At 39.4% G+C, this 23,101-nt stretch overlaps 1 protein-coding gene across 6 annotated transcripts in view; it reads right to left on the bottom strand.

The window, feature by feature from the left end:
- Positions 1-23,101, bottom strand: part of tln2 (talin 2) — an 88,131-nt gene that overhangs the window by 15,420 nt on the left and 49,610 nt on the right. For 4 of the 6 annotated variants that reach the window (XM_020704056.2, XM_020704057.2, XM_020704058.2 and 1 more), the window contains exons 15-44: positions 22,974-23,082; positions 21,504-21,712; positions 21,164-21,262; positions 20,382-20,549; positions 19,866-20,160; positions 17,625-17,791; positions 16,994-17,122; positions 15,942-16,055; positions 15,747-15,860; positions 15,533-15,667; positions 15,258-15,386; positions 14,734-14,836; positions 14,028-14,236; positions 12,632-12,751; positions 12,314-12,511; positions 11,991-12,130; positions 11,417-11,510; positions 10,482-10,571; positions 10,259-10,381; positions 7,882-8,025; positions 6,809-6,994; positions 6,539-6,679; positions 5,839-6,020; positions 4,866-4,998; positions 4,673-4,774; positions 4,394-4,564; positions 3,862-4,008; positions 2,284-2,385; positions 2,092-2,211; positions 1,288-1,434 (exon numbers count right to left, since the gene is read on the bottom strand). In XM_020704056.2, the coding sequence (XP_020559715.2) occupies positions 1,288-1,434; positions 2,092-2,211; positions 2,284-2,385; positions 3,862-4,008; positions 4,394-4,564; positions 4,673-4,774; positions 4,866-4,998; positions 5,839-6,020; positions 6,539-6,679; positions 6,809-6,994; positions 7,882-8,025; positions 10,259-10,381; positions 10,482-10,571; positions 11,417-11,510; positions 11,991-12,130; positions 12,314-12,511; positions 12,632-12,751; positions 14,028-14,236; positions 14,734-14,836; positions 15,258-15,386; positions 15,533-15,667; positions 15,747-15,860; positions 15,942-16,055; positions 16,994-17,122; positions 17,625-17,791; positions 19,866-20,160; positions 20,382-20,549; positions 21,164-21,262; positions 21,504-21,712; positions 22,974-23,082 (4,320 nt within the window). The remainder of the gene's footprint in view (positions 1-1,287; positions 1,435-2,091; positions 2,212-2,283; positions 2,386-3,861; positions 4,009-4,393; positions 4,565-4,672; positions 4,775-4,865; positions 4,999-5,838; positions 6,021-6,538; positions 6,680-6,808; positions 6,995-7,881; positions 8,026-10,258; positions 10,382-10,481; positions 10,572-11,416; positions 11,511-11,990; positions 12,131-12,313; positions 12,512-12,631; positions 12,752-14,027; positions 14,237-14,733; positions 14,837-15,257; positions 15,387-15,532; positions 15,668-15,746; positions 15,861-15,941; positions 16,056-16,993; positions 17,123-17,624; positions 17,792-19,865; positions 20,161-20,381; positions 20,550-21,163; positions 21,263-21,503; positions 21,713-22,973; positions 23,083-23,101) is intronic. The other 2 variants (XM_020704059.2, XM_020704060.2) reach the window with 1 other exon arrangement.

The following is a 23,101-nucleotide window of genomic DNA, read 5'->3' as shown; positions in this document are numbered from 1 at the left end:
CAAATTATCTCCATGACAAAACTTCAATGACAGAGAGGATGATTTTGGATCAGTTGGGTGTTTCTCGTAAGGGGGAGGTTTCCGCCTCCTGCAAATACATGCTTTTGTGCAGGGATAGAAAACATTCTCCAGTTTAATCTATTTATTAGTCATGTGGGCCATCAAAATGTGTTCTAATTTGGATGAATTTGGCCTAATTGGATTCTACTGATAATAACTGATTCATCCGTTTGGCTTGTTTTGATGGTCTCCTTGAATTCTTTGCATTTTGAGACTCCCATGGCCATAAATTGACCTATAATTTGATCACTTGCATTACATGGAAATGCAAAAGATACAATGTTATTTCTATACTTTTAAGAGAAAGATTTAAAAATGTAGACCTGTTTATAAAACCTTGAAAATCAGTAAAGCCCACATTTATCAAAAATAATGGCTGTGTCAGAATTCCCACCCTTATCGCTAACAACTATATAGTGCGGGACTATGTACCGCACTGGATTTTAAAAGCAATTCGGACGCCACGCTCACTCTTCTTCTTTCTCTTTCGGCTTTTCCCATCAGGGGTCGCCACAGCGAATCATCCTTTTCCACCTCACTCTATCATGGACATCTTCTACCCTAACATTAGCCAACTTCATGTCCTCTGTTAAGACGCCACGCTCACTACTTTAAAAAAAAAAAAACGGTGAATATGACATCCTCAATTTCACAAAGTTAAAATCTAATCGAGCGTTTTGCAATGATCATTTATGAATCCAGTGTGTTGTAAATATAAAAACGTTAATGGTTTATTAAAATAAATACATTTAAATACATTTTTTTGGCAAAAATTGTTCTGAGCAATGCATTGTGGTCTATATTTTCCAGTCTAGTGAGCATTGATGCACACGCGTTTTCCGCAGAGACTTCCGGGCAACTTCTAGGGCACTCGATTTTGAAATTGTAGATTTGGACAGCACTACAAACTGGCAGACGCACTTTATAGTGCACTATGTAGTGAGTAATGATAGAATTTGGACACAACCAATAGTTCCCTGATATTTTTGAAAAACAATCATTTCAATAAAATGCCCTGAATTCTAGTGTCTCTGAGAAAATAAATAAGTCTAAACATCATACATAAATGTATGTCATAATATGAATTATTTTTGCAAGATGCTGGTGATGGTTTAGTCTATTTCTGGTCTTTCTGATAACAGATGTCAAGTTAAAGTGGTAAATTAAGAGACCCTGAAAGTTTAACAGATTCAAATGTTGCTTTTATTTGCCAAAGTTACCGCTGACCTTTTCTGTGACTGATCGAGCACACTCAATCAGCTCCCTCTTGGAGAAGCTGTCAGTGGGGCTGAGCTGCAGAGCTCCAGCTTTCTGGACTAGAAAGATACAGCCATGACCCAGTTCTTGCACCCGTGTCCTTATCTGAAAAGCAACCTGAAAGCAGAAAAGAGGCATAACCTGGTCAAATAACTATACTTTAAAGAAGATCATGTTTATTTCATACTAACATAGAGCATCTTCCTGCAGCAGCTGGATGAAAAAAAAAACGTAAAGCACCCGCAAAGAGTAAATTATGGCACTACATTTTTAATTTCCCGACGGAAAGTCGTGGGTGGTTCTTATTACAACCAGAACTATAGGCTTTTAGACTGTTGCAAGCACAATGTCCCCATGGTAACCAACAGGGTTTCTGGTGGTGTGTAATAAATAAAACAGTGATGAGAGCTGTGTGTTTGTTAGTTTAATATTTGTGCCCACTGCTGTCCTCTGGATGACACTGAAGAGCTTTGAAAAAAGATGGTGCAGGAGAAAAATGGATTCTGGATGGAAGCTTTGTGTTTGATCTCACACTGTGGGTGTAGTCTTGAGGAAGAAGTGTGACATCAAACATCTGCTCTCATCCCTGTGTGACTGGGTACATCCAAAAGCAGCTTGGTGTACACAGTGGAAGAGCTGATGCTTCTGTCTAACATTTCAACATGACAGTTGGACAAACAGTAAAGCTAAATTAAATCTTTAAAGAGAAAACACCCCTCCCCCTCCCCCTCCCCTCGCCCCCTTTTATAAAGACCAGACGGCGTGGATGATTACTTCTTCAGGTTCTGCAGTGGCTGCAGCCAGGCGTCCTTGGTGTGCAAGCTGAGCATAGTCCATGGTCACTTGAGAGGCGAGGCCACAGAGTTCTTCAGGGCAGGTAACAGACTTGGTCATCTGGGTGCAAAAAGATCATTTTGTTTGTAGGAACATGCTGTTTCATTGAAACCACAGTGCCACTGCGCTCACCATCTCCTGTGCAGTTATGGCGATGGCCTTGGAGAACTTCACCATGGTGGTCTGGTAATCCACAAACGATCCTTCAGGTTCAGGAGGTGATCCTTCATCCAGCTGTGAGGATCAAGTTCCATTATATTAAATTACATTGGATTAAGAAAAACTTAACAATCCAGTCATGTATTTTTTTACAACAATTTAACAATATCTTTTTATTCAATATTGACCTGGTATCACAAAAAACCCGTTTTATGTCTCGCGATTAACGAGGTATTACATGCCATTATCACAAGACAACAAAAACAAATAGGCTACATCAAGGTAGGGTCACAACATTTTGCTTAGTCTTTAAAAGTTGGACATAAGGAAATTCTGTCCAAGAGTGTTAGGAATCAATGTAACGATTGAAACTTTAACTTCCATTAATAAATACTGAAATTAGGTTGCCATCTCAGGGTTCTGTAACATGAGACTCCAAATGCCAAATGTGACTTTTTTTATCCCTCTAGTGACTCTTTGGCCTTCACGCCAATTTTCAACATACTATCATTTCCAGGACTCCACGTAATTTAGCATCACCTTGAACAGAAATAAAACACTGAAGACATTTTTTAATATTCTTGGAAATACATCTTTGCATATAGGGGTTTAAGACAAAAGTTAGTAATTTACATAAAAAATAGTTATGCAGTTTAGAGTTAATTTGCTTAAGTTACTGTTTGTAATTAATGTTTAGATTTTTAAACTAAGTCACAATAGTAGAAAAAAGTATTTTTTTCTTTTTTTTTAACACTGCTTACATGACAACAAATCAAAAGGCATTATGTGCTTTATCAAATGCAAAGTGCACTTGTCAGATTACAGCAAACTAATGGTAAACTGTTTAATCAACTGTCAGAGCTGTTTATCATCAGAATAATTTTAAGGCAGTAAGCACATTTTTTTAAATCTTCTGCTGCACAACAATGTCTTGTCTAGTTAAACAGATTTTTTTTAACTGTAATCCAATGTTGTCATGTTTAAATTTAATTGAAATAGACTTAAGTCATAATGATAGTAAATTCCTAGTTTGACTTGACTCTTACACTTTTAAGTGAAGTAAATCTGCTGCAGTTGGATGATGTCGTTTTATTTTGAAAATAACTTAAATGTGCTGTATTCAACGTAAAACAAATAAAAATGGCTATATTATGCAACTGAATGATTGCAAATATTCAAAGTTTATAAAGGAATTGCTAAATAGTCACAAAACATAAAGTATATTTTTTTTAAACAGTGAAAGAGGGCTTTCCGGCTCCCGTTGTGTTTTGAAACAGGTCCAAATGGCTCTATTTGTTGGATACTTTCTAGCACAATGATGCTAAGTTTATTTGTCACATGAAATTAATTAAGAAATGTAACAATAACAACAACAACAAAAAGAACATAACCAGTTAACCAGTGAATTGCTTGCTGGACAAACAACAACCGACAGGAACCGCACAATAAAAAACTAACTTTGAAACCACGGCTTTAGATGAGCCAGATTCGTTTCAGGCCTTAACTCCCCGCTCCACCACAAAACTTGTATATATAGGAACAGACACTCACCCTGCCCATAGACTCAGCGATGGACTCCACCATGCCTCCAACCATGCCAACCTCACTTGCTGCCTCGTTTAAAGTCACCATGATGTCGTCCACAGCTTCTTTCATCAGCTGAGCTGCCTCAGAAATGGCGTCATGTGTGTGAGAAGCCTAATAGTTCAAACAGACCCTGATCAGTGAAGTATTGTTCCAACATGCAGTTTGAAAACAGAAAATCCAACAACTGAATGTTTACAAAAAAAAGTTCCATCTTAAATCACTAGTTTTTTAAAAATGGTTTTTCATTACCAAATAAAATTGGTTTTAAATGGAGACTTGAAAAAAAAAGATATCTAATCAAATCGTGAATCTAATAGAACCATGGACGAGAGAAAAAAACCCCAAACTAATTCATAAAAGAAATAAAAATTAGAGAATCTAAAAAAAAAGTTGTTATTTTGTGAGAAATTAAGAACCCTTCAACTGTCTTGCATACAAAGCCACCAAAACGGACTTAAGGAGTCTTTATTGTGTTTATTAAGGACCAAGTAGATACCTTTGGGTTTCCACCTCCTTCCTTAGCAGCATAGAGCATTTGCAGGGCAGACTCAGACAGAGTCTTGGTTTGGTCCAGGATGGTCATTTGTTGTTGATGGTCTTGTAGCTTTGAGGCCAGTCCAACCGAAGCAACAATAAGTGGATCAAAGTAACTGGCTAGCTGAGTCACCTAAAAGAATTAAAAAAAAAAAACTGTCTAAGAAAAAGATTAAGCCACAAAAAAAGAGTTCTCTTTAAAATTTCAACAAAGCAAACAGATAAATCGCGTGGTGAGGACCTTATGTCCAAGCTGAGCAGCTTCACCCCGTGCTGTTGTGGATACAGGATCAATCAGATGACCAATTTCTTGCACTGAAGATGTCAGCTGCTCTTGAAGTGCCTGTTATTTCATAATAGTATAAGAGACAACGGAAAGCTTGCAGATTTGACTTAAGCTATACACATAGAGTTGATGAAGATCTTGAACTTACTTCCATGGAAATGTCATCTCTGCAAGGAAGAGTCTGTCCAACTGCAGCCAGGGAGGCTTGCTCAATGTCACGAATGCATTTATTTATGTTATCTATAGAATAATCACATTCTCTCTGCCCCGGTGCTTTGTCTCTGTCATGGCAAAAAGAAAACATACGTTTAAGTGTTGCAAAAAAAATTGAATGTAATGATAATTAAGCAGGAACTGCGTTAAAGACATCATTTATTTTGAGTAAAAAGTTGAACATTTTGAGATACTCTCCTCAGGTTTCATTGGACACAATTTCTCGTTTCTAGATCTAATGTGAATCTCAGCAGCATAAAGACTAGAAAGAAAGGACAGCTGCTCAAATGGCACACACACCGAAAAAAACCCCAAATCAAACATCCACCTTCCGGAATAAAACAAGCTTACTGATTACAATGTCCTGTTTAATCTGTAATCCAATTTTTCTTGCCAGGAGCACTGACTTCCTGGAGTCCTGTCATCAGCAGGAGGTAACCAGGCAACCAACTGACATTTATAACACTCGGTGCAGCTAGATCTGTTTGCATCCAGCATTAAAGAATCCCCCTTTTAAACTTTCAATTGAAAACATTTCCCTTAAATCCTGAAACTTCCCAGCTATCACTACTGCTTAAATGAAATGTGATTTGTTCAGTGTTTTAGCAGCGGTTGGAGTTGTGTAGTGCAGATGTTGAAGTGATGGAGCATCACTCTGTGAAATGTGTTTGGGATTCAGTCTCATCATTTCATTATTGTTTTGTAGCACTAACTAATCTAATACAAAGCAGCAGGGATCTCAGTAGCTACAAAATAAAGTTTCAATTTACTCCTAAGCTAAACAGATATCAAGGAAAAAAGCCTCCTAGTTTCAGACACGATATTTCCTCCAGCTGTATCTGAACCCTGAGATACTTCAGTGTAATCCTGCAAAGACAGATGTGATTGAAAATGGGATTCGAACCAACCTAATGGAGGTAATAAGGCTCTTGATGGAGTCGGAGACTGTCCTGGAGTGGCCGGCTAGAATAGACCAGCTGGGGGGATCTTTGGGGTTGAGAACCAGTGAGCGTGCCGTTTCAATAAGGTAAGTTGAGCTGTCGAGCATCGAGCGAGCTGAACGCACAATTGGCTCCTGCGCTGCTGAGCCCTGAGAAAATGAAAAGATTAGTATTGGTGGACCCACAGCCCAGATACATTCTGAACAGCCAGGAGCCAGAAATCCTGGTCTGACAGAGTTGTTGTTATTCTTTGACTACCTCAGAGAGATCAAAGGTGCAGTCAAAGGGGAAGGATGAGATTAGAAAGGTAGCTTTACACAGACACAAGAAAAAAAACCTTTAGTCTTCATGATATCAGTCTAAAGCTCCCCTGATAATTAGATTAACAAACTGAAGATTAGAGCAGCTGTGCTTAAAGTGCTATTAAAAACTGCCCTCCATCAGATTACAGCCATAAAGCTTTCAGAGGACTGTTCAGCTAAGACTGAGACATGAAAAATGTTCAACCTACTATTATTAATATTATCAAAAACAGGAAAAGAAATGGAACCCAGCCCAACTTGAAATAAGGACAGGGTGAACCTTTACTTTGCATATTTTAGATTTAGTTGCTTTAAAGAGTTGTACTGACATATTAAGGAACTTGGTGTTCAGAATGGATTATTACCTCATTACTGATCTGAGCAGGGGCGCTTACGAACTCGGGGTTGTTGGCAAACGTTGCCAAGTTTTCAACAGCCTCAAGGAGGGGAGCTGTAGCGAGACGACACCTGTTCCTGTTCTCCTCAGAGAAATCCCCATCCAAACCCTTCAAGAAGACGACAAAGCCAGAATAAATATTTGTCCTTTTTCACCTTAGCCTCTAAAGGGGATTATACATACACATCTGCACCGCCACACTTGAAGAAAATATGTTTGTACCAAATTAACACTCAACGTTTTGATCAGATGGGGAGTTGACCTTGATGGTTTTGACGAGGTTGGCTGTGGTGTTGGCAACCTCTTTGGCAGACTGGACAAACTGTCTCCTAGCCACAGGGTTGGAAGTTTTGGAGGAAGCTAGGCGGCAGGCATTACACAGCGCCGAGGTGTGTTTGGCTACAATTGTTGCTGCTGACAAAACCTTATGAACAAAAGAGAAAGGAGAAAGGAAGACAACACTTTAAATCCTTGTGTTGTGATTTACTGCCAAAAGCTGCATGAACAATAGCACCGATTTTAATTAAATGTGGAAAGAGATCTTTTGTGCAAAGAGAAGAACTAGATACAAACAATAAAACCAATATAATACTTTCTGGTTTTGAACACAGACTTGACTATTTTTCAGCAATCATTGTTTCTGATAAATGCAGCTCTTTAAGAAACCAAAAAATGCATGTTGGACCCATATAGACACAGAATCTATCAAGTTTGCCTCTTTTCTAATGCATTTTCTGCCATCAAATATGTGTTTATGTAATAAAGAGTAAGCTGCATCCACTCTGGCAGCCCAGAGTGCAGAGCCATCATTGCTAATTAACTTAAACGCCATGTTGTTGCCCGTCCATGCTGACTGGAGCAAGGCTGACTAATAGCCTTAACTACTGCAGGGTCCGAGTGTAAAGTGGGTCTTAAAGTTAATTAAGATTCCCTGCTGCACTCAAAATCCATATGGTCAGGAATGATAGCATGTTTTGAAACTCTTTTGGGGAGATATTTTTTGAGGAATTGTAATGTGGTAAGATTAAGTTAAATCGAAGAACTTCTCTAAACTGACATTAACTCAATTGAATACATTACGGCAACATAATATGAGTGCTAGTGTAATTACAGAAGCTTACCAACACACTTTTTAAAACCACTGGTTTATCATAATTTGGTTTATTTTAACTTGTAATTGAGCATACAAATGCACAATTATTTAGTATGTTTCTAGCAAACTTTGTTTATATTTTGCAGCACAGATGCTTTCAGTTCAGAACAGTACACTATGATGTCACAGCTGTATTTAATTTTTCTGGTTCTTCCTACCTGTGATGGGCTACTAGCTGGGTCCACTAAATTCTGACAAGCCGTCTGTATGGCTTGGTGAGCCCGGGCAAACTGAATGGGATCCACCAACCCCTCATGGCCTGACTGACTATTGGGATCAGAAACACCCACGAGGTAGGAAGCCTGTAGGAAGGATAAATACCAGAAAACCAGTCAAATGCAATTATTAAGGTCCGCGTCTCCACCTTATGTATTAGTCACATGCACCCATCTAGGGGGTTGACCCGTAAAGATGCTGCTGGTTTTTGGGTGGTCAAGGCCTGTGGAGGGTCGTAGACAGGAGAGGCTGCATCTTAAGGGGAGTGCAGGTGTGTCTAGCAGTTCTCTTCAAGCTTGTACAGTCACCTCATGAAAATGGAACGTACCCTTGTCATAAGTGTAGCATGAAGAATTTGTAGAGCTATGTACACATTGGGCACTAATGGTGTTCACACTGGATTCTTTACTAGTGCCTGTTTGCCACCAACAGTTGGTGGAGGTGTGGTGCAAAATGTCAAAATGGTGGAAATATTGGTACTTGGGTGCGAAACCGTTCGGTTCATTGCTATTGTCCTTGCAATGGTGAATGTGGATCATCGTCATGTCAAGAGAGTGGCCTTGGTTTGTGTTTATTTGAAGAACAAACGCAGATGTTGTCAGGCTCGTCGCCATGTCTGGATTCATCGGATAAACCAGCTATGCTCTGAGTTTGATGAAGTTTACTGCATCAATACCAAATCTGAGTCCCGGATTGGTCATAGTTAGACAATGACCACGGGCGGCCGTGGTGCAGTGCTAGGGTGGCCGACCTCATATTGGAAAATTGCAAGTTTGATTCCCGCCTTGCCTGCCCGTGTGTCGAAGTGTCCTGGACCAAGACACTGAACCCCACCTTGCTCCTGGTGGAAGGTTGGTGGCAGTGTTCTGCAGCAGTGCGTGAATGGGACTGTGATTGTAAAGCGCTTTGGGCCTTCCAGGAAGGTAGAGAAGCGCTTTACAAGTATACGCCATTTACCATTTAGTTTGGCTAGCAACGCAAATTCAGTGGCCATGCGTTTTATACGTACAGCCCGAAAACGGTAATTAAAGACGTGCAAAGCTACATATGAACATGAGAGTTTTAAACACGGAAGCCCGTAAGGCATGTTTATACAGACTTAATAATTAGATGTGGCCACATGAAAACACATTGCCGAGGGAAGTGCACACATAGCTTCAGAAAATAAAACACACACACAGTGCAAAACATTTAACTTTCACAATCAATCGTTCCAGACTCATCTAGCTGGGGATTTATACACTTGCTTGCAGTTATCACGTACTATTGATGGTATCATACATTGCCCCAATGATGCACTCTAGTTATTTGTAAGGTGTGTGGACTGCTTCCTTACTGACTGTGTGCAAATGCTGCATGTATGGGTTGTGCAGGTGATATGCAAGCGCCCGTAGGACGCCTGTAGGACGCCTGTAAGATACCCACATGAAACTACACCCTGTTTAATATACTAATTTCTTACTACCAGGCTGCACGCAAGAAACACGCACTTATTATATAAACAGCATTAACGGACCCCATGTGCAGTGCACAGTTTTTGAGGGTATTGAAAAGAGAAAAAATCTGTATGACGTGCCTGCAACTCACTTACTTCATCCTTACCTAGCCTTATGTGGTTTTTTAATTTGTTTTTTAAGTGTTTGTATGATCTGTCACTCACAGCCTGCCCGTGGGAAAGATACGCATTTTGGTGCATATTTTTCCCACACCAATGACCACTGACGGGCTTCGTACAGATTTGCCTATTTTTCACCTGCAGACAGCCCATATCCACCTGTATGGGCAGTTGTGACAAAGGCATTAGGAGCGTTTGCTCTTGCAATATCAGTCCACACTCATGTTGTCTACATACTTCTGCTGAAACCAGCATGTGCTCACAGTACACAACTGAATAATTGATAAGGCATACAGATTCACATGGAGCAGAATAGTAAAGTGTCTGAAAAGTGTATAAGCAGAGAGAAAAAAAGAAAGCCTTTGTGAATGTGGCCCCTCTCCTGAAAAAGCAGCAGAGTCTGTGAAGAGATAAGGATGCCTTTTACAGCTCTAAAGGTGGTAGTCTGTAAAACATCCAATGAAGCCTGGCTCATCCTATTTCACTGCGATTGGCTCCAATGAATATTAGCCTGGCAGACTTTAAATGTTTTTAATGGGAGCCTTCAACACTTTGAGTATTTTAACACACAATTTAGAAACCAATTTAAGCTTTAAAACATTTATATTTTCAAGGGCAATGCAATGTGGTTGATTCTCCAAGTGATAAAGAAAACAAATCTAAAAGAAAAGCTGTTGACAAAAAAAGTTTTACTGTGTTGTCACCTGTCCAGCCGCTTCCGTCAGCCCACACAAAGCTTTGGATGCCAGACTCACACTTTCCCCGAAGGCTTGAACATCACCTGTCTTACAGTGCTGAGAGATACCTGCCATTGACTCCCCCAGAACCTGAGAGGTGTAGAAATTAAAACATGTACAACTCAAATTAACATCTTCCTTCTCTGTCAAATACTTTTGACAGTTGCAGAATAGTCTTGAAAGGCTGTACTTTTGAGTTCTCCATGACGCTTTCAATGCAATCAAAGTAGGAGAGCTCGTTTATAGGCTCGTTGGGGTTGTCTAGGAGACCTCTGACAGCCTGGAGGCAGATGGAGATGAAAATAAGTGAAATTACTGTGATCACAACTACAAACACTTCTGCAATTACATCCTGTCAAAACATCAATCCAATGGTTTAAATTCAGAAATAATAAAGATAACTGATAGAGCTGTCTTTAAAAAAAGGAATTCGTCAATTTGAATGGAACTTTGGAGAATGCATTTTAGTGCTAAAGCTTTTTACATTAAAAAAAAACAACAACCTTAAAGTAGTTCATGAGTTAATTAGGATTGATTTTAAAAAGGTATTATATAATATTGTCAGATCAATTTTTTTATAAAAATGCAATATGATCAAATCACTGAATCAATCTTTTCTTTAACTTACCGGTAATTTCTTAAGTGTTTTAAGGCAAACAACAGCTTTTGGATCATTCTTAATTAAATAATTCACAGTTTTGGTAATGAAAATTCCACCTCTGTTTAGTTTATTTCAATAATGGTGTGAAATTAATAAAAGTTGATATTTAATTCACTGACATTGAGTTGTAAATTGAATCAAATTGTGATTTGGGAATAATTAATCAATAGATTTAGTATTTTGGTATTCAGCCGTAAATGAAATTGACATAAGTTGTCCCACTAGTTTTTTTCTTTCTTTTTAATAACCAAAAACTATTTGTTTCTGAATAGAAATCCTAAAACAATGATCTACAATGATTTTAATCAAGTGGACTCAAATTGAATCCCTGCATGGACATTGTAAATTTAAATGAAGGGTTTGGCAGGGATACCGGGCCGCAATGATTTAAGACTTTCCGCAACCATAAATCATAATAAAAACTAAATAAAGCATAATTTGTCTGTAAAGCTGAGGACAGCTACCTCCAGCTCCCTCAAGGCGTTGTCACACTCCTTTTGTCCCGCCGCTTGCTGGGTACAGAGCGTTATCAGCTGGTTAACACTCTCTGTCACTGCCCTGAAACACACAGGAAGCCACACAAATCTCTCACATGTGTGCTCTGAAAGCTCACACAGGAAGGCTTTACTCACAAATGCTTTTAGCTCTACTATTCAAGCATGGCAATGCCAGCTCCTGCCAGTGATTGGATGGAGAAGGACTTCTGAGATCGTCTCGAGTTTGTGTTCAGCTTTGCTGAGCACAGACAAGCTCCAGCCAAGACTTCCATCTTCCTAATTAGACAGTGAGAAGTCAGTCAGGCCGAAAGCCCTGTGGGACCAGCTGTTCAGCTTCTTTCTACTAATGGGAGGATATATACCCCCGCAGGCTCCCTCAAACAGACATATCGTAGGAGTGGCATACAGATCGAGGGAAAAGAAAAACATTTCCTTTGAACATTACAGCTCCATGATATAGATTCCAAGCAGAATGCATATTTTTTTCTAGCAAGTATTCTGAAATATTTATATAAATTCATATATCAACGTTTCCTCGCACCTTGCTGCTACAGCTAGAAGATTTTTTGCATTGGCTGCACCTGGATCCACAGACAGGGACTTGGCTGCCAGCAGCAGCTTACTGGAGGCCATGGAGATGTTTTTCAGGTTACCTATGACTTGAATCTTGTCTTCTTTGCTCTGTAAGCATATGAAACAAGAAGAAATCAGCAATTTTTAAATGAAAAAAAAAAAAGAAAAGCTATCTCCCTTTACAATGAAAGCATGTGACTTTTAAAAGGTAAAAATCTGTTAATGGATAAACTTCTACCATCCAGATTATTCTTTAGGTTCAATAAAGTTTAGAGGGATCAAGAAACATACTTGGGTGTGTCCTGCCATCTCAATGCCAGCATCCAGGAACTCATCAAAGTCTTGGCTGAACTTCCCCGAGGCTGCAGCCAGCTGGCGGCTTGTTCCACGAGAGGAGTGGACGACCTCGCCTGCAGAATGGTTTAGCTCGGCGGCTGTGTGGTTCAGATCGGTCTGGGCCTCCTGAAATGATTTACTGCAGGGGGGGAGCTTCAAAAGCAGGACACAAAACAGCAACCATGGGTTATTGTAAGGGATCAAACAGACCAAATGAAATGGTCGGTGGACTTCAATGTTTTGTGATTGTAGTGGTTTATGTAAAAGACTTACAAAGTCCACTAGGAGCTTTTTGCTGGCCTCTCCGATGCTTCTGAGGGCCATGTCAACATCCTTTTGGCCTGGCAGGCAGTTCACACAGTTATTCAGGGAGTGTGACACCGCTTTGGCTACCTGAAACAATTCCCAATACAATACTGACGTTATTAAAACGGCATTTCATGAAAAGCCCAAAATATAGTTTTAGACAAATATGGAAAAAGTAAATTGCACTGTTGTAGCTTATTTCTGACCATTCCATTCCAAAAACAGATATAAACAAAATGTGTGAGTCCTAAAGGATTGCATTGAAACAAATGTTTTTTCCTCTTAAAAAAGAAATAGAAAACTCAGGGGAGACAGTAGAGAAAATTATTCTTCTAAAATAAGTTGTTTGCAGGTTAGATACAGACAGGTAGCTGGAAGGAACAACATTATTACAATTGCATATGCACGCGTAGTCATTGAGTCACAGACACATTTGAAACAAAAAATAGAAAGAAAAAAATTGTTTATATTTTTTTAGAACCAATTGTTCCAACTGATCCAGAGAACAGATGCTTTTTACCCTTTATACCAAAATGCACAGTTTGCTTTGAGATAAACTATTATTTTACAATCAACAGATGCTTGGGCTTAGAACAAAATATGTTTTGAAAGGCAGTCTTTTGAAATAGAAACAATCCCTGTAAAGAAAATTAGGAATTCCTTGCTCAAAAAAGTGATCAGGCTGTTAATATTCGTGTGTGGTAATAACAGACTTGTTTTTATTAGTATATCATGCAGCTTCATAACCTCAGAGCACCAAAATGACAGACAGAAATTAGTTTTAGGCAGTTTGATTAAGGACAGGATGTTGCCTAAGACAAATGTGTTCCCAAATTTAACTGGCAAAGTTCTCAAAATGACAAATGTTGAAGCCAATTGTTAAACAGAAAACAAACATGACAGTGGGTCTTTAGAACCCAGATTGGGAAAAATAAAATAAAATAACAATATGAATAAAAGGTATTAATTCAAAGTTCAAGAGCACTTACACTGAAAATTCCCAGATGCTAATAATCTTTTTATCTAAGATTTGATCAAATTACACTAGAGTTTAACTTTAAAGCTAAACATCAAAAAGCACAAAAACTAAAGCACATGTTAAGAAAAAATAATAATATTTTACATACTTTAGGTATTGTAAAAAGGTTGTTGTGAAAAGGGGTGGGACCATACAAGATTTCTCTTCAACCCAGTCCTTTTCTGTCTATTTAAAACTCTTATTTTTGTATTTATTTTGTGTTTGAAATGAAGACATTGAATCGAAAGTTTGAAATTGAACTTTTCCATGGATGAAAACAATCTAGGCTGCTGTTGGACACGACCTGACCACACAATTACAAATTCCCATAGGCCCTGCATGTACCTGTGCCAGTCTTTGTTGACTATCAGCATCTCCTGGATGAACCAGAGCCTGATGGGCCTCATGGATCAACATGGCTGAGCCCTCCATCACACACTGCGCAGAGTCTAGCATTGCAGCTGCAGCCTGGGGCTCCTTGGTACAGGCCGCCACACCTCTGGCTGCTTGAGCCAAAGTCCTCAAAGCTTGAGCTGTTTCTCTGGCAGCAACCCCTGCAAAACGAGATCCTGAATTTTGTCAGTAAACACAATTTTGACCTGCAAAAACATATGTTTCAAACATGTCCTAAACAGTTAATGCATCTGTAAACAACGTGAACAAAACTTTGATACCAGAATAATATCAATACTTTCATAAATTATAAAATGATGAATAAAAAAAATTAGAAACTGGGTGGTTTGCACATTTAAAAAAAGAAAGGACTAAGGAAAAAATAATTTATTTATTTGTAAGTGCAGTTGTTTGCTGAATAAATATCAAATTCAGAAAGGGAGAAATAAAAATACCAAACATTTCTATAAGTTGCAAAACTTCCCAGGTTACACTGAATCCAAATATTGGTTTTGGGACACTTTCACAAGAAAAGAAAACCAAAAGTAGTCACTTATTTACTGCATCTACCAACTGCAGCAGTAGATAATCTGGCAAAAAGACTGAACATAGTCGTTACAGCAGTTTTTCAGACTTTTTTCTGCATAATATACACTACCTGTGTAATGTTCATTTCCCTGTGCAGCACATGTGAGGAGCTGAGCCATTGAGGAGCCCACGGCTTTAGAGGTACTTCCCAAATCCTGAGCGCACTTTTCCAGCTGTTTGAGCAGCAAAACACACAAGCAAACAATCTGATGATCTCATCGTGACGGTATGATTTTCTCTGCAAGACGAATGAACTGGTTAGTTTTCTAAAAGCATTAAAAATGATTTAAACCTAAACTTTAACAGATGTTTCCCAATACAAATTAAAATTTGTTTTTTTCTTGTGTGTGTCTAGTGATGTGCAGAATTTCTGCCACAAAAAATAAAATAAAAACATGTTATAATTAAAAAAAAATCTTAAAAAAACCCACTATTTTTTTTTCAAAAAATGTCTAGTATGATAAAAAAGGTCAATGCAAAAAAAAATCATCAATCTAAGTACAGAGTGTTGACATTTTGGAGTAATAGAAAATACTCTAAGGAGGCTTTCAAACTGTCAAACCACCATTTCTGCAGAGAACGAGGAGTACTGACTGTTTCTCCAGGAAGAGGCTTCAGTTGGGCATCAATCACAGATATCTTGGCATCCTGTAGTTCACACTTGAGTGTCTGCACAGTCTTGAGAGCAGAGTCTATTTCCAGAGGACCACAGGCTTCATGGGCCTTAAAATAAATAAATAAAATAAAAGTAAGTGAAAATCTATTTTTGCACTACACTATAACATTACGCTGGAGAACTGGATCTGCGTTAAATTTCCTGCATGAGTGGAATCAGCATTGTTATCTCTGACAGGCTTGTGTATAAATACCTTCTGGGTGGCAGTTCTGAGCTCTGCCAAGCAGGTTGCTAAATTCTTGGCACACTGGCCCAGTTGCATAGCAGCAGCCTGGTCAGCTACCGTAGGAACTGCTGACTTTGCTGACGATACCATCTTACTTCCAGGCTGAATATGTGAAAGAAACATATATCCATTGGTAATTTTTTGTGTGTATGTTAAATGACTGTTTTAGGATACTACTAACCTGTAGGAAGTTCTGGCTGGCCATGATTAGGGTAAGCTGGGGGCCAAGTTCCTCAGGCTGGGCCTGGCTGCTCCTAATTCCTTGCACCAACTGGGGAATGCTATCTGCTACTGCCTGAGATTTCAACATATGCAGAAATATTATGAATAAATATTTCTAAACCAAACAAACGAGAGCAAAACAGGTTGATCGTACCTTGCAGCTATGCACTAACTGCTGGTGTGAAGCTGTATTTTTGTTGGAAATAGCAGCATTTTGGGCAGCTGCAATGGTCTGAGTTGCCGCAGCTGCAGCCTGCTTAGCAGCTATCTGTTCACAACATACAAAAGAAAATGACTTAGTCTGCAGAAACAATAATATTCTGTCATGTTCTACGTTTGGACAGAGTTATAGTCAGAACAGGAGGAGTCCTAGAATATGTCTGGAAAGAGAAGATTGCATTGGTCAGCTTGATGTCATAAGTTGATCTGTTGATCTGATCTCATCACAGTTCTGTTGAGTCATAGTTTAGAGACATAGTTCATAGAAATGTGAAAAGAACGGATGAAAAAAGACGCTCAAATTAATCTGTATTGCTTTAAAAAGAAAAAAAATATGGATTAATCCTGCTTTATTTTGCTAATATTTACATGTTTAAAAACACTATACAAAAGTGATGTAATTTGCATACTATAACATTGTATTTAGCAACTGGAAGACATTTTGTCTGGACACAATAAAATAAAGGGGTTTAATGGGGTCTAAATGTTTCTGAGATAATTGTTACCAAGACACTTGGAGATTAATAGCACTCCTTTTCACTGGTTTATATGCTGGCCTGATGCAAGAGACTTTTAGCACCATTACTGTGACCGACTGATGCAGGGAGGCAGTCTGAGATGCCTGCCTGATAGCTGGCTGATCCCAGCTCCTGGGTAATGAATTCTTTATGCACTTGGGAAACAGAACATTGGGGGCTCTAAAATACAGAGGTGGTGATGATTAGGAGCAAAATAATTCTAAGCTAAACATGAATATCTTTAAAAGTCATTCTTAGCTCTGTTGGGATTTACAGTTCAGTGGAGCGGGACAAGAATAAACAAGGACAATGTTCAAGCGACTTTTTGGAACTGTTTTATGTCATGTTTGTACTGCTAGGATGACAAAACCTCAGAAAACAATGTTAGTGTAACATTGCTGCCAGGAAAAAGGGGCGCGTTTGGATTCGGATCAAACCAAATAAAGATGAGGAAGGTCGTCTGTTTCACCTCCAGCCTGTTGACAAGTTTCTTCTTTATTGCGTTCTGAGCTGCAGCATTAGTAGCAACACGGAGCCCCTCTGCTGCCTCCCTGAGCCTCTGCTGCTGGTCCTCATTCTCTGGGTAAGCTGCTGCTCCCTATAGACAAACAAGCACACATATAACAACCCACTGACAGGATACTTGTTTCACATCCCCTTTTAAGTTTAATAAGTGTACACAATATGTGATAGACTGCAAAAATAAAGGCCTTTTCTTTCATTCTCTTTCTGCTCCCTTTGGGTTTCCAAGGTAACCATCAGTGCTGGATCCCTACTTCTTCTTTGATAATGAAAGTGATGCAGTAATTAATATGTCACGGATCAAAAAGTCCTTAATGAGATTAATGCAGTCTTCACTTTGCATGGGTATTTCACACCCATAATATTCTGCACTAAGGGCCCATTGAGAGGCGATGATGACCCTCTTATGATGGTGTAGCTGTTGCAGCTGTGTTATAAAGGGACTAAACTATAGGGGTACATTTAAACTCATTTCTTAATTACCACTGCTGATTAGGCATATGCACAAAAAGTATGATAAAAGTTGCATTTACCTAATCCCATATTATTTACAAATGAGAGAGTAAAGTCACTCTCACCTTAGCGGCCTCCACCATCCGGGCGGTGGCATCAGCCAGGAGTTTGGCTGCAGCCAGCAGTTTCTTAGAATTGTCAACATCAACTTCCGCCTCTGCATCTGACCTCATGGCATTGACCAAGTCTGAGGTGGCCTGAGCCAACACCCTGGCCTGACGCACCATCTCACCTGTTCAGACAAACAGACTGTATGGTAAACACATGAAGCCAAAAGCCAACAGCACAGCTGACTGGCTTTTTTCAGTGCAAATATGGCAGCAATGTCTTTTCTTTGTAGTTAAAGCAGCGTAATACAGTATATTAGAAAGAAATATTTGTGTGAGTTCAATAGGGGATCTGGGTGGGAGCACCTTAACCCTTTAAACAACATTTCTAAAATACTGACACCGACTAAAGCCAAATAAAGTTCACATAAATGCTACAGTACCAGCACAATGTGAAAAACTTGGACAACTGCACACAAGCTTGCAAAAACACAATGACCACGTTTTTGTAATATTTTACTGATATTAATAATATTTTAATTTTATAAATAATTAATAAATAGATAAACAAAATAAAACTGATTCAATGATTAAAAAAATTAATTGTAGATACAATTTGATCCAGTCACATGAATGAGAAGTGACTGTGTCCTCCTGCTGTAAGCTAACAGCATTGTTTTTACCTTTATATTCTCCTAAAGTTGAAGTGACTCATCCTCTTGTCATATGAAAATATAAAACCTATTCCTACGCAACTGCTAGAAAAAAAACTCTGTTTTCAAAACACCCACCTTAGTCTTGAAATAACAGAAAAAAGTTTGAATGACTTCTGGCTGCAACAACGTACCGGGTACATACAGTGTCCGCAGGATTCGGTCAATACTTCTATGACTGAATGGTGGGATTCTTATATACCTTAAAGTCTCACTCCAGTCATCTTTTGAACTATTGTAAAAGCATTCCAAAAGTCCTTTTAGTCTTGACTATTTCGCTTATAGCAAACATGAAAGAACCTTTGTCGTTTTCAAGGACATAGTTTCTGCAGAGTTCATTAGAAATCTGCCTCAGAGATGTGGGCTGGGGCATAGCAACCCCAACCCCCCTTCCCCATTCCCATTGATTAGAGCTCAGGCAGGGAGCGGCCCACCCAGCATATTTTCTACGTCACCAATGAGCTCTTTTTCAAACTGCATTTTTTCGTCTGCTCCTAATTCATAATTATTTGAATAAAGAAAACTCATATATGTCCTCAATCATCAGAAAATTGCCACAATAACATGTTAAAAACACCAAAACCACAATTGTTTTTGTAGTGGGTCTTTAACAAGAATTGTTATGACTTGAAATTATAAGATCAGTTTAGGTGAATTTAAATATTTTTTTTATTTCTGATTTTAAGTTCTCATATTGTTTTAACGATTATGCCAAAAAAAACATTTTCATAGGATTTGCACAACACTGCACGTTTTACAAAAGACTATTAAACACAATAGCATAATTTGTAGAAATGCCAAGTGAAAGTTTCTAAACATTGTTACATTAACCATCTATCAATCTACAAAAAAAAGGAAAAATTAATTTAGTTTGGAAAAGTGCATGACAATTTTGGAGCAACATTTTCAAGAGATTTTTTGGAAAACAGTTTGCAAACAATGCAAAGACACGTTAACAAAGAATGAGAGACCAGGTACTAAACTCACTAGTATGCAGTTCTAAACTTTACTTATCAGAAAAAAATTATAAAACATTTACAGAAAGAAAATGACTCTGACACCTTATTCTCTTATGTTTTCAGTGCTAAAAAGTTTTGACTTGTTTTGACTTTATAACTAATTATCTTTATCATTTGCATATGTGTGTTATATTTTTATCCCTTTTACCTAGACTTGTAAAGAAAAATGTTTTTCTTTCCAAAAGATGCTTAGGCCATGTGTTTCTAGTTAACTTTCAAAGGCCCTCTGTTGCTGATTGAGACCAGATTGAGAACTCTGTAGTGGGTTTGGATGACAAGCCTCCTACAACCCCTTGAGATTCGGCTCGCTTTGAAAACACTTCAGCCTCATGGCTCAAGCCATAACAAATAACCTGAGCTCTGAGCATTTGTAGAGGATTTGTATGATGATATAGAATGGAGGCGAATGCGGAAAATATTGTGATTCCCAGAGCTTCAATCTAAACATATTAGAGGACGTTGAGCAAAAAGCATGTATTGGTAAAACGCAAACTTATTTCCTTCTCGTACGTCTTGTTGACACTCACCAGCATCCCCCATGGAAGTGAAAATATTTTCGGTCACGTTCATTATTGTGTCTGTGGCCTGATCGTAGCGTCCGATGGGCTCTCCGCAGCTGGCGTAATGGCGGACGTGTTGCAGTAGGTCACTGAGCGCCTGGCTCACCACGCCAGCTGCTGCAGCTACTTGTTTCAGCAGTTCGCCATCATCACTGGCTGAGCGGCAGGCTTTGACACAGGTCTCTACAGAGCGGTCCACCAGTTTCCCGGCTTCTACAAGCTGTTCCTGACACACGGGGGAGCTGATGGTTGGACTTACCACCTGCATTACACAGACATTGAAAACATGATTTAAAAAGAGAATATTATTACAACCAATAATATAAATAGAAGAAAATGTATTACATTTGAAGTAATTACTAAAAAATTATAGATAACTTTGTTTCAAATGTATAAAAGATAAAGATAAAGAATATAGTGGACAAATGATTGATTTTGCATCATTTTCTTTTTCTATTAAGCTGGCAAGATTTCAAACAGTACCTTTGTGCAGGCGACCAGCTGAGAGGTGGAAAGGGCGCACTGAGTGGCAGCAGCGATCACTCGGTTCTGCAATGTGGTGTCCTCGGCCACCTGGGCCACATTCTTGGCCTTCAGGACCAACATCGCAGCTGCATTGGCCACTGCTTTGGCCAGATTCATCAGGGTGTCCTGCAACATATTAATCAATGTCCTTCACTTGCACACATGTGACTGCAGGAGGCTGTTGAGCCAATATTTTTCTGACGGTCCGTGTGATTACAACAACAAATGCACATCAGGACAGTCTGGAAAAAAAACATACGGTGAATAGTTTGTCTGAGTATTGGAATTTGAATAATAAATGTCAGTACATTGTGAGGTGCAGAAACTGGCTTTAAGAGGGTGAAGAAATGCAATCAGAAGATCAGTAAAACTAAAGGTGAGACTGATTCATGAGGCCTCATCTCGAGCCATTAGGGCTAAAAATACTGGCATAAAAGCTGTGAGGAGGCAAAGCTGGCATGAGTTCCTTTTAATGTAAAGGAATAAACCCAGTAGACAGCAAAAGGTACAGAGAGGCATGTATTATTAGAGCTTTGACACACTGAACTGTCCTTTTTCTACTAAAAGCTCTTCATTAAATGTTATGTTCCAAATGCAGATGATTTGGCAGGTTAACATTAAAGCTGAGGGTAATTACATAACCACGTATTGACATTTACAAAGAGGGCCTGAGAATAAGTATGTGTGTCTTCCTGTTTGGCAGCCTCTGTCATAGAAACAGTGAGTGGGTGGTGTCCAACCTGGAACTTCTCATCCGTCTCGCCCTCCCCCATGTGACGGAGCAAGTCCCCGCTGGCTTGTCCAATGCTTCCTGCTGCAGTCAGCACAGTCTGTCTGGGCTGCGTGTGGATGACATCAGCACATTCATTACAAACGCCTGGGCTGCTCCCACAGAGGGACCGGAACATTTCTACATCAGGCATCAGGATCAAAATATGGTTTGGCACAAATACTTTGCATTGCATCTTTATCAGGACACCAAAGAAAGATTTATGGCTGCTCAACACAAGTTGTTTCTGTGACAGCTGGGATCAAAGTTTAGCGAGAGATTAAAACCAGCACAATCTGCGAGCTCCTCACCTCGGCGGCGGCAGGCTCAACAGATCTGAGCAGATCTGAAACCGCTCCTGCCAGCATCCTGGCAGCACCCATGAGCTTGTGTCCACTTCCAACCTCATCATCCATCAATGCTGCGAGCAGCTTGACACCTTTCGACATTTCTGTGAGGTTGGAGGAGATGGTGGTAATGGCGCAGCCCACCGCCGTGTAGTCAGTCTCCGCGGGCTCACCTGCAAACGGAGACACAGCCGTCACAGCCAGCTGGATCAAGCAGCAGCTCCAATGTGCTTCCTAATTTGCTATGCTGCTGCAGGATTGATTGAGGTAAGCCATGGGGCAGCTTGCGTGTCCCACGCTTTTAACAAAACCATCAGTGTCAATTAGAGTCTATTTGAAATCATTCCACGGATATGAGCACATTGATGAAGCAAGTGGCCGTGAAGAAAAAGAAAATGAATTAGTGAAGGGACCATGAGGGGAACCACACAGATGATGTACTATGATTTAAATTTGAATGGCATTTTCTAAAACAAAAACATGGTAACTGGGAGAGCTTAGATTTAAGGAAACATACAAGAGATGGTAAATCAAGTGGGCTTCAAAGAACATTAGGGGTGTATTCAGACTGGAAAAGGACAGAGTCTGTTTTGTCCAGATCGAGTCTTGAACCTTGCATTTAGTCTGTATTTAGACTTCTGTCAAGCAGGTTACTCTGTTACAAACCAAAGCTTGTAAACAAAAGCACATGACTAAAGCTCTCTTCAGTCATTAACTGGCAATTAGGAGGTCTGGGCAAAGTAACAAGAGAAAGAATAATGGAAGTCCTGTGGTTTGCAGTCCTTGTCAGGATAAACGCTATATTTCACTAACCAATTTTGAAGACTTGTATCAATGTCAAGTACAACACTTTTTTACTTTGGTACTGCTGATGCATGCTGCAAGATGGTTATTGAGAAGGCGATGGCCAAGAAGGTAGGCTGATAAGTGTTTGTGATATACAGATTATTGGGAAAACAGTGTGAAAGCAATGCATATCACGTTAAAAGTTGTTTTATGAGCCTTCATTCATCAATCCAACCACATTTCAATGACTTTCTGTGTCTTTTTGTCATGGTTGCTTCCTTCCTACTTAGGAAGACTACAGGGACCATTTTGGTCAAGACTTAGAGGACTCAGAGCAAACTGAAGCTCAGTCCAATTGTAAACAAACCGAGATCACCTCCAAAGATGGGCACGAGTGTTTTCTGGTCCCAGACCAGGGTTCGCTTGGGTGTATGCAGACTGAAAATTTGTTCCGGATTGTCAAGGGAAACTAACTCATTTGGACACATTTAGTTGAATATGTTCAGTCTGAATACACCGTAAGTCCTGCTTTCTGTGGGTGCTAAAAGTGGCTTGAAAACATGTCAAATTACAACAAAAAAGACAATAAGCTATCCTCAAACTTCACAGAAAGACTTTTAGCTGTTGAGGGATTTCCTGATAACTGACCTGCTGTCAGATTGACCACTGATGCTGTCCCGGCAGTGATGGCATCAACCTGGGAGTGGATTTCATGTTTGGATTCGTCTACTTTGTTCTGAACCCAAACCCTGGAAGCCTGTTAGAGAAAGACAAGA

This window comes from Oryzias latipes, chromosome 6, assembly GCF_002234675.1.
Source record: "Oryzias latipes chromosome 6, ASM223467v1".
NCBI classification, from domain to species: Eukaryota; Metazoa; Chordata; class Actinopteri; order Beloniformes; family Adrianichthyidae; genus Oryzias; species Oryzias latipes.
Note: the sequence above shows the minus strand (reverse complement) of the source record. Positions and strands in the feature narration are given on the sequence as shown.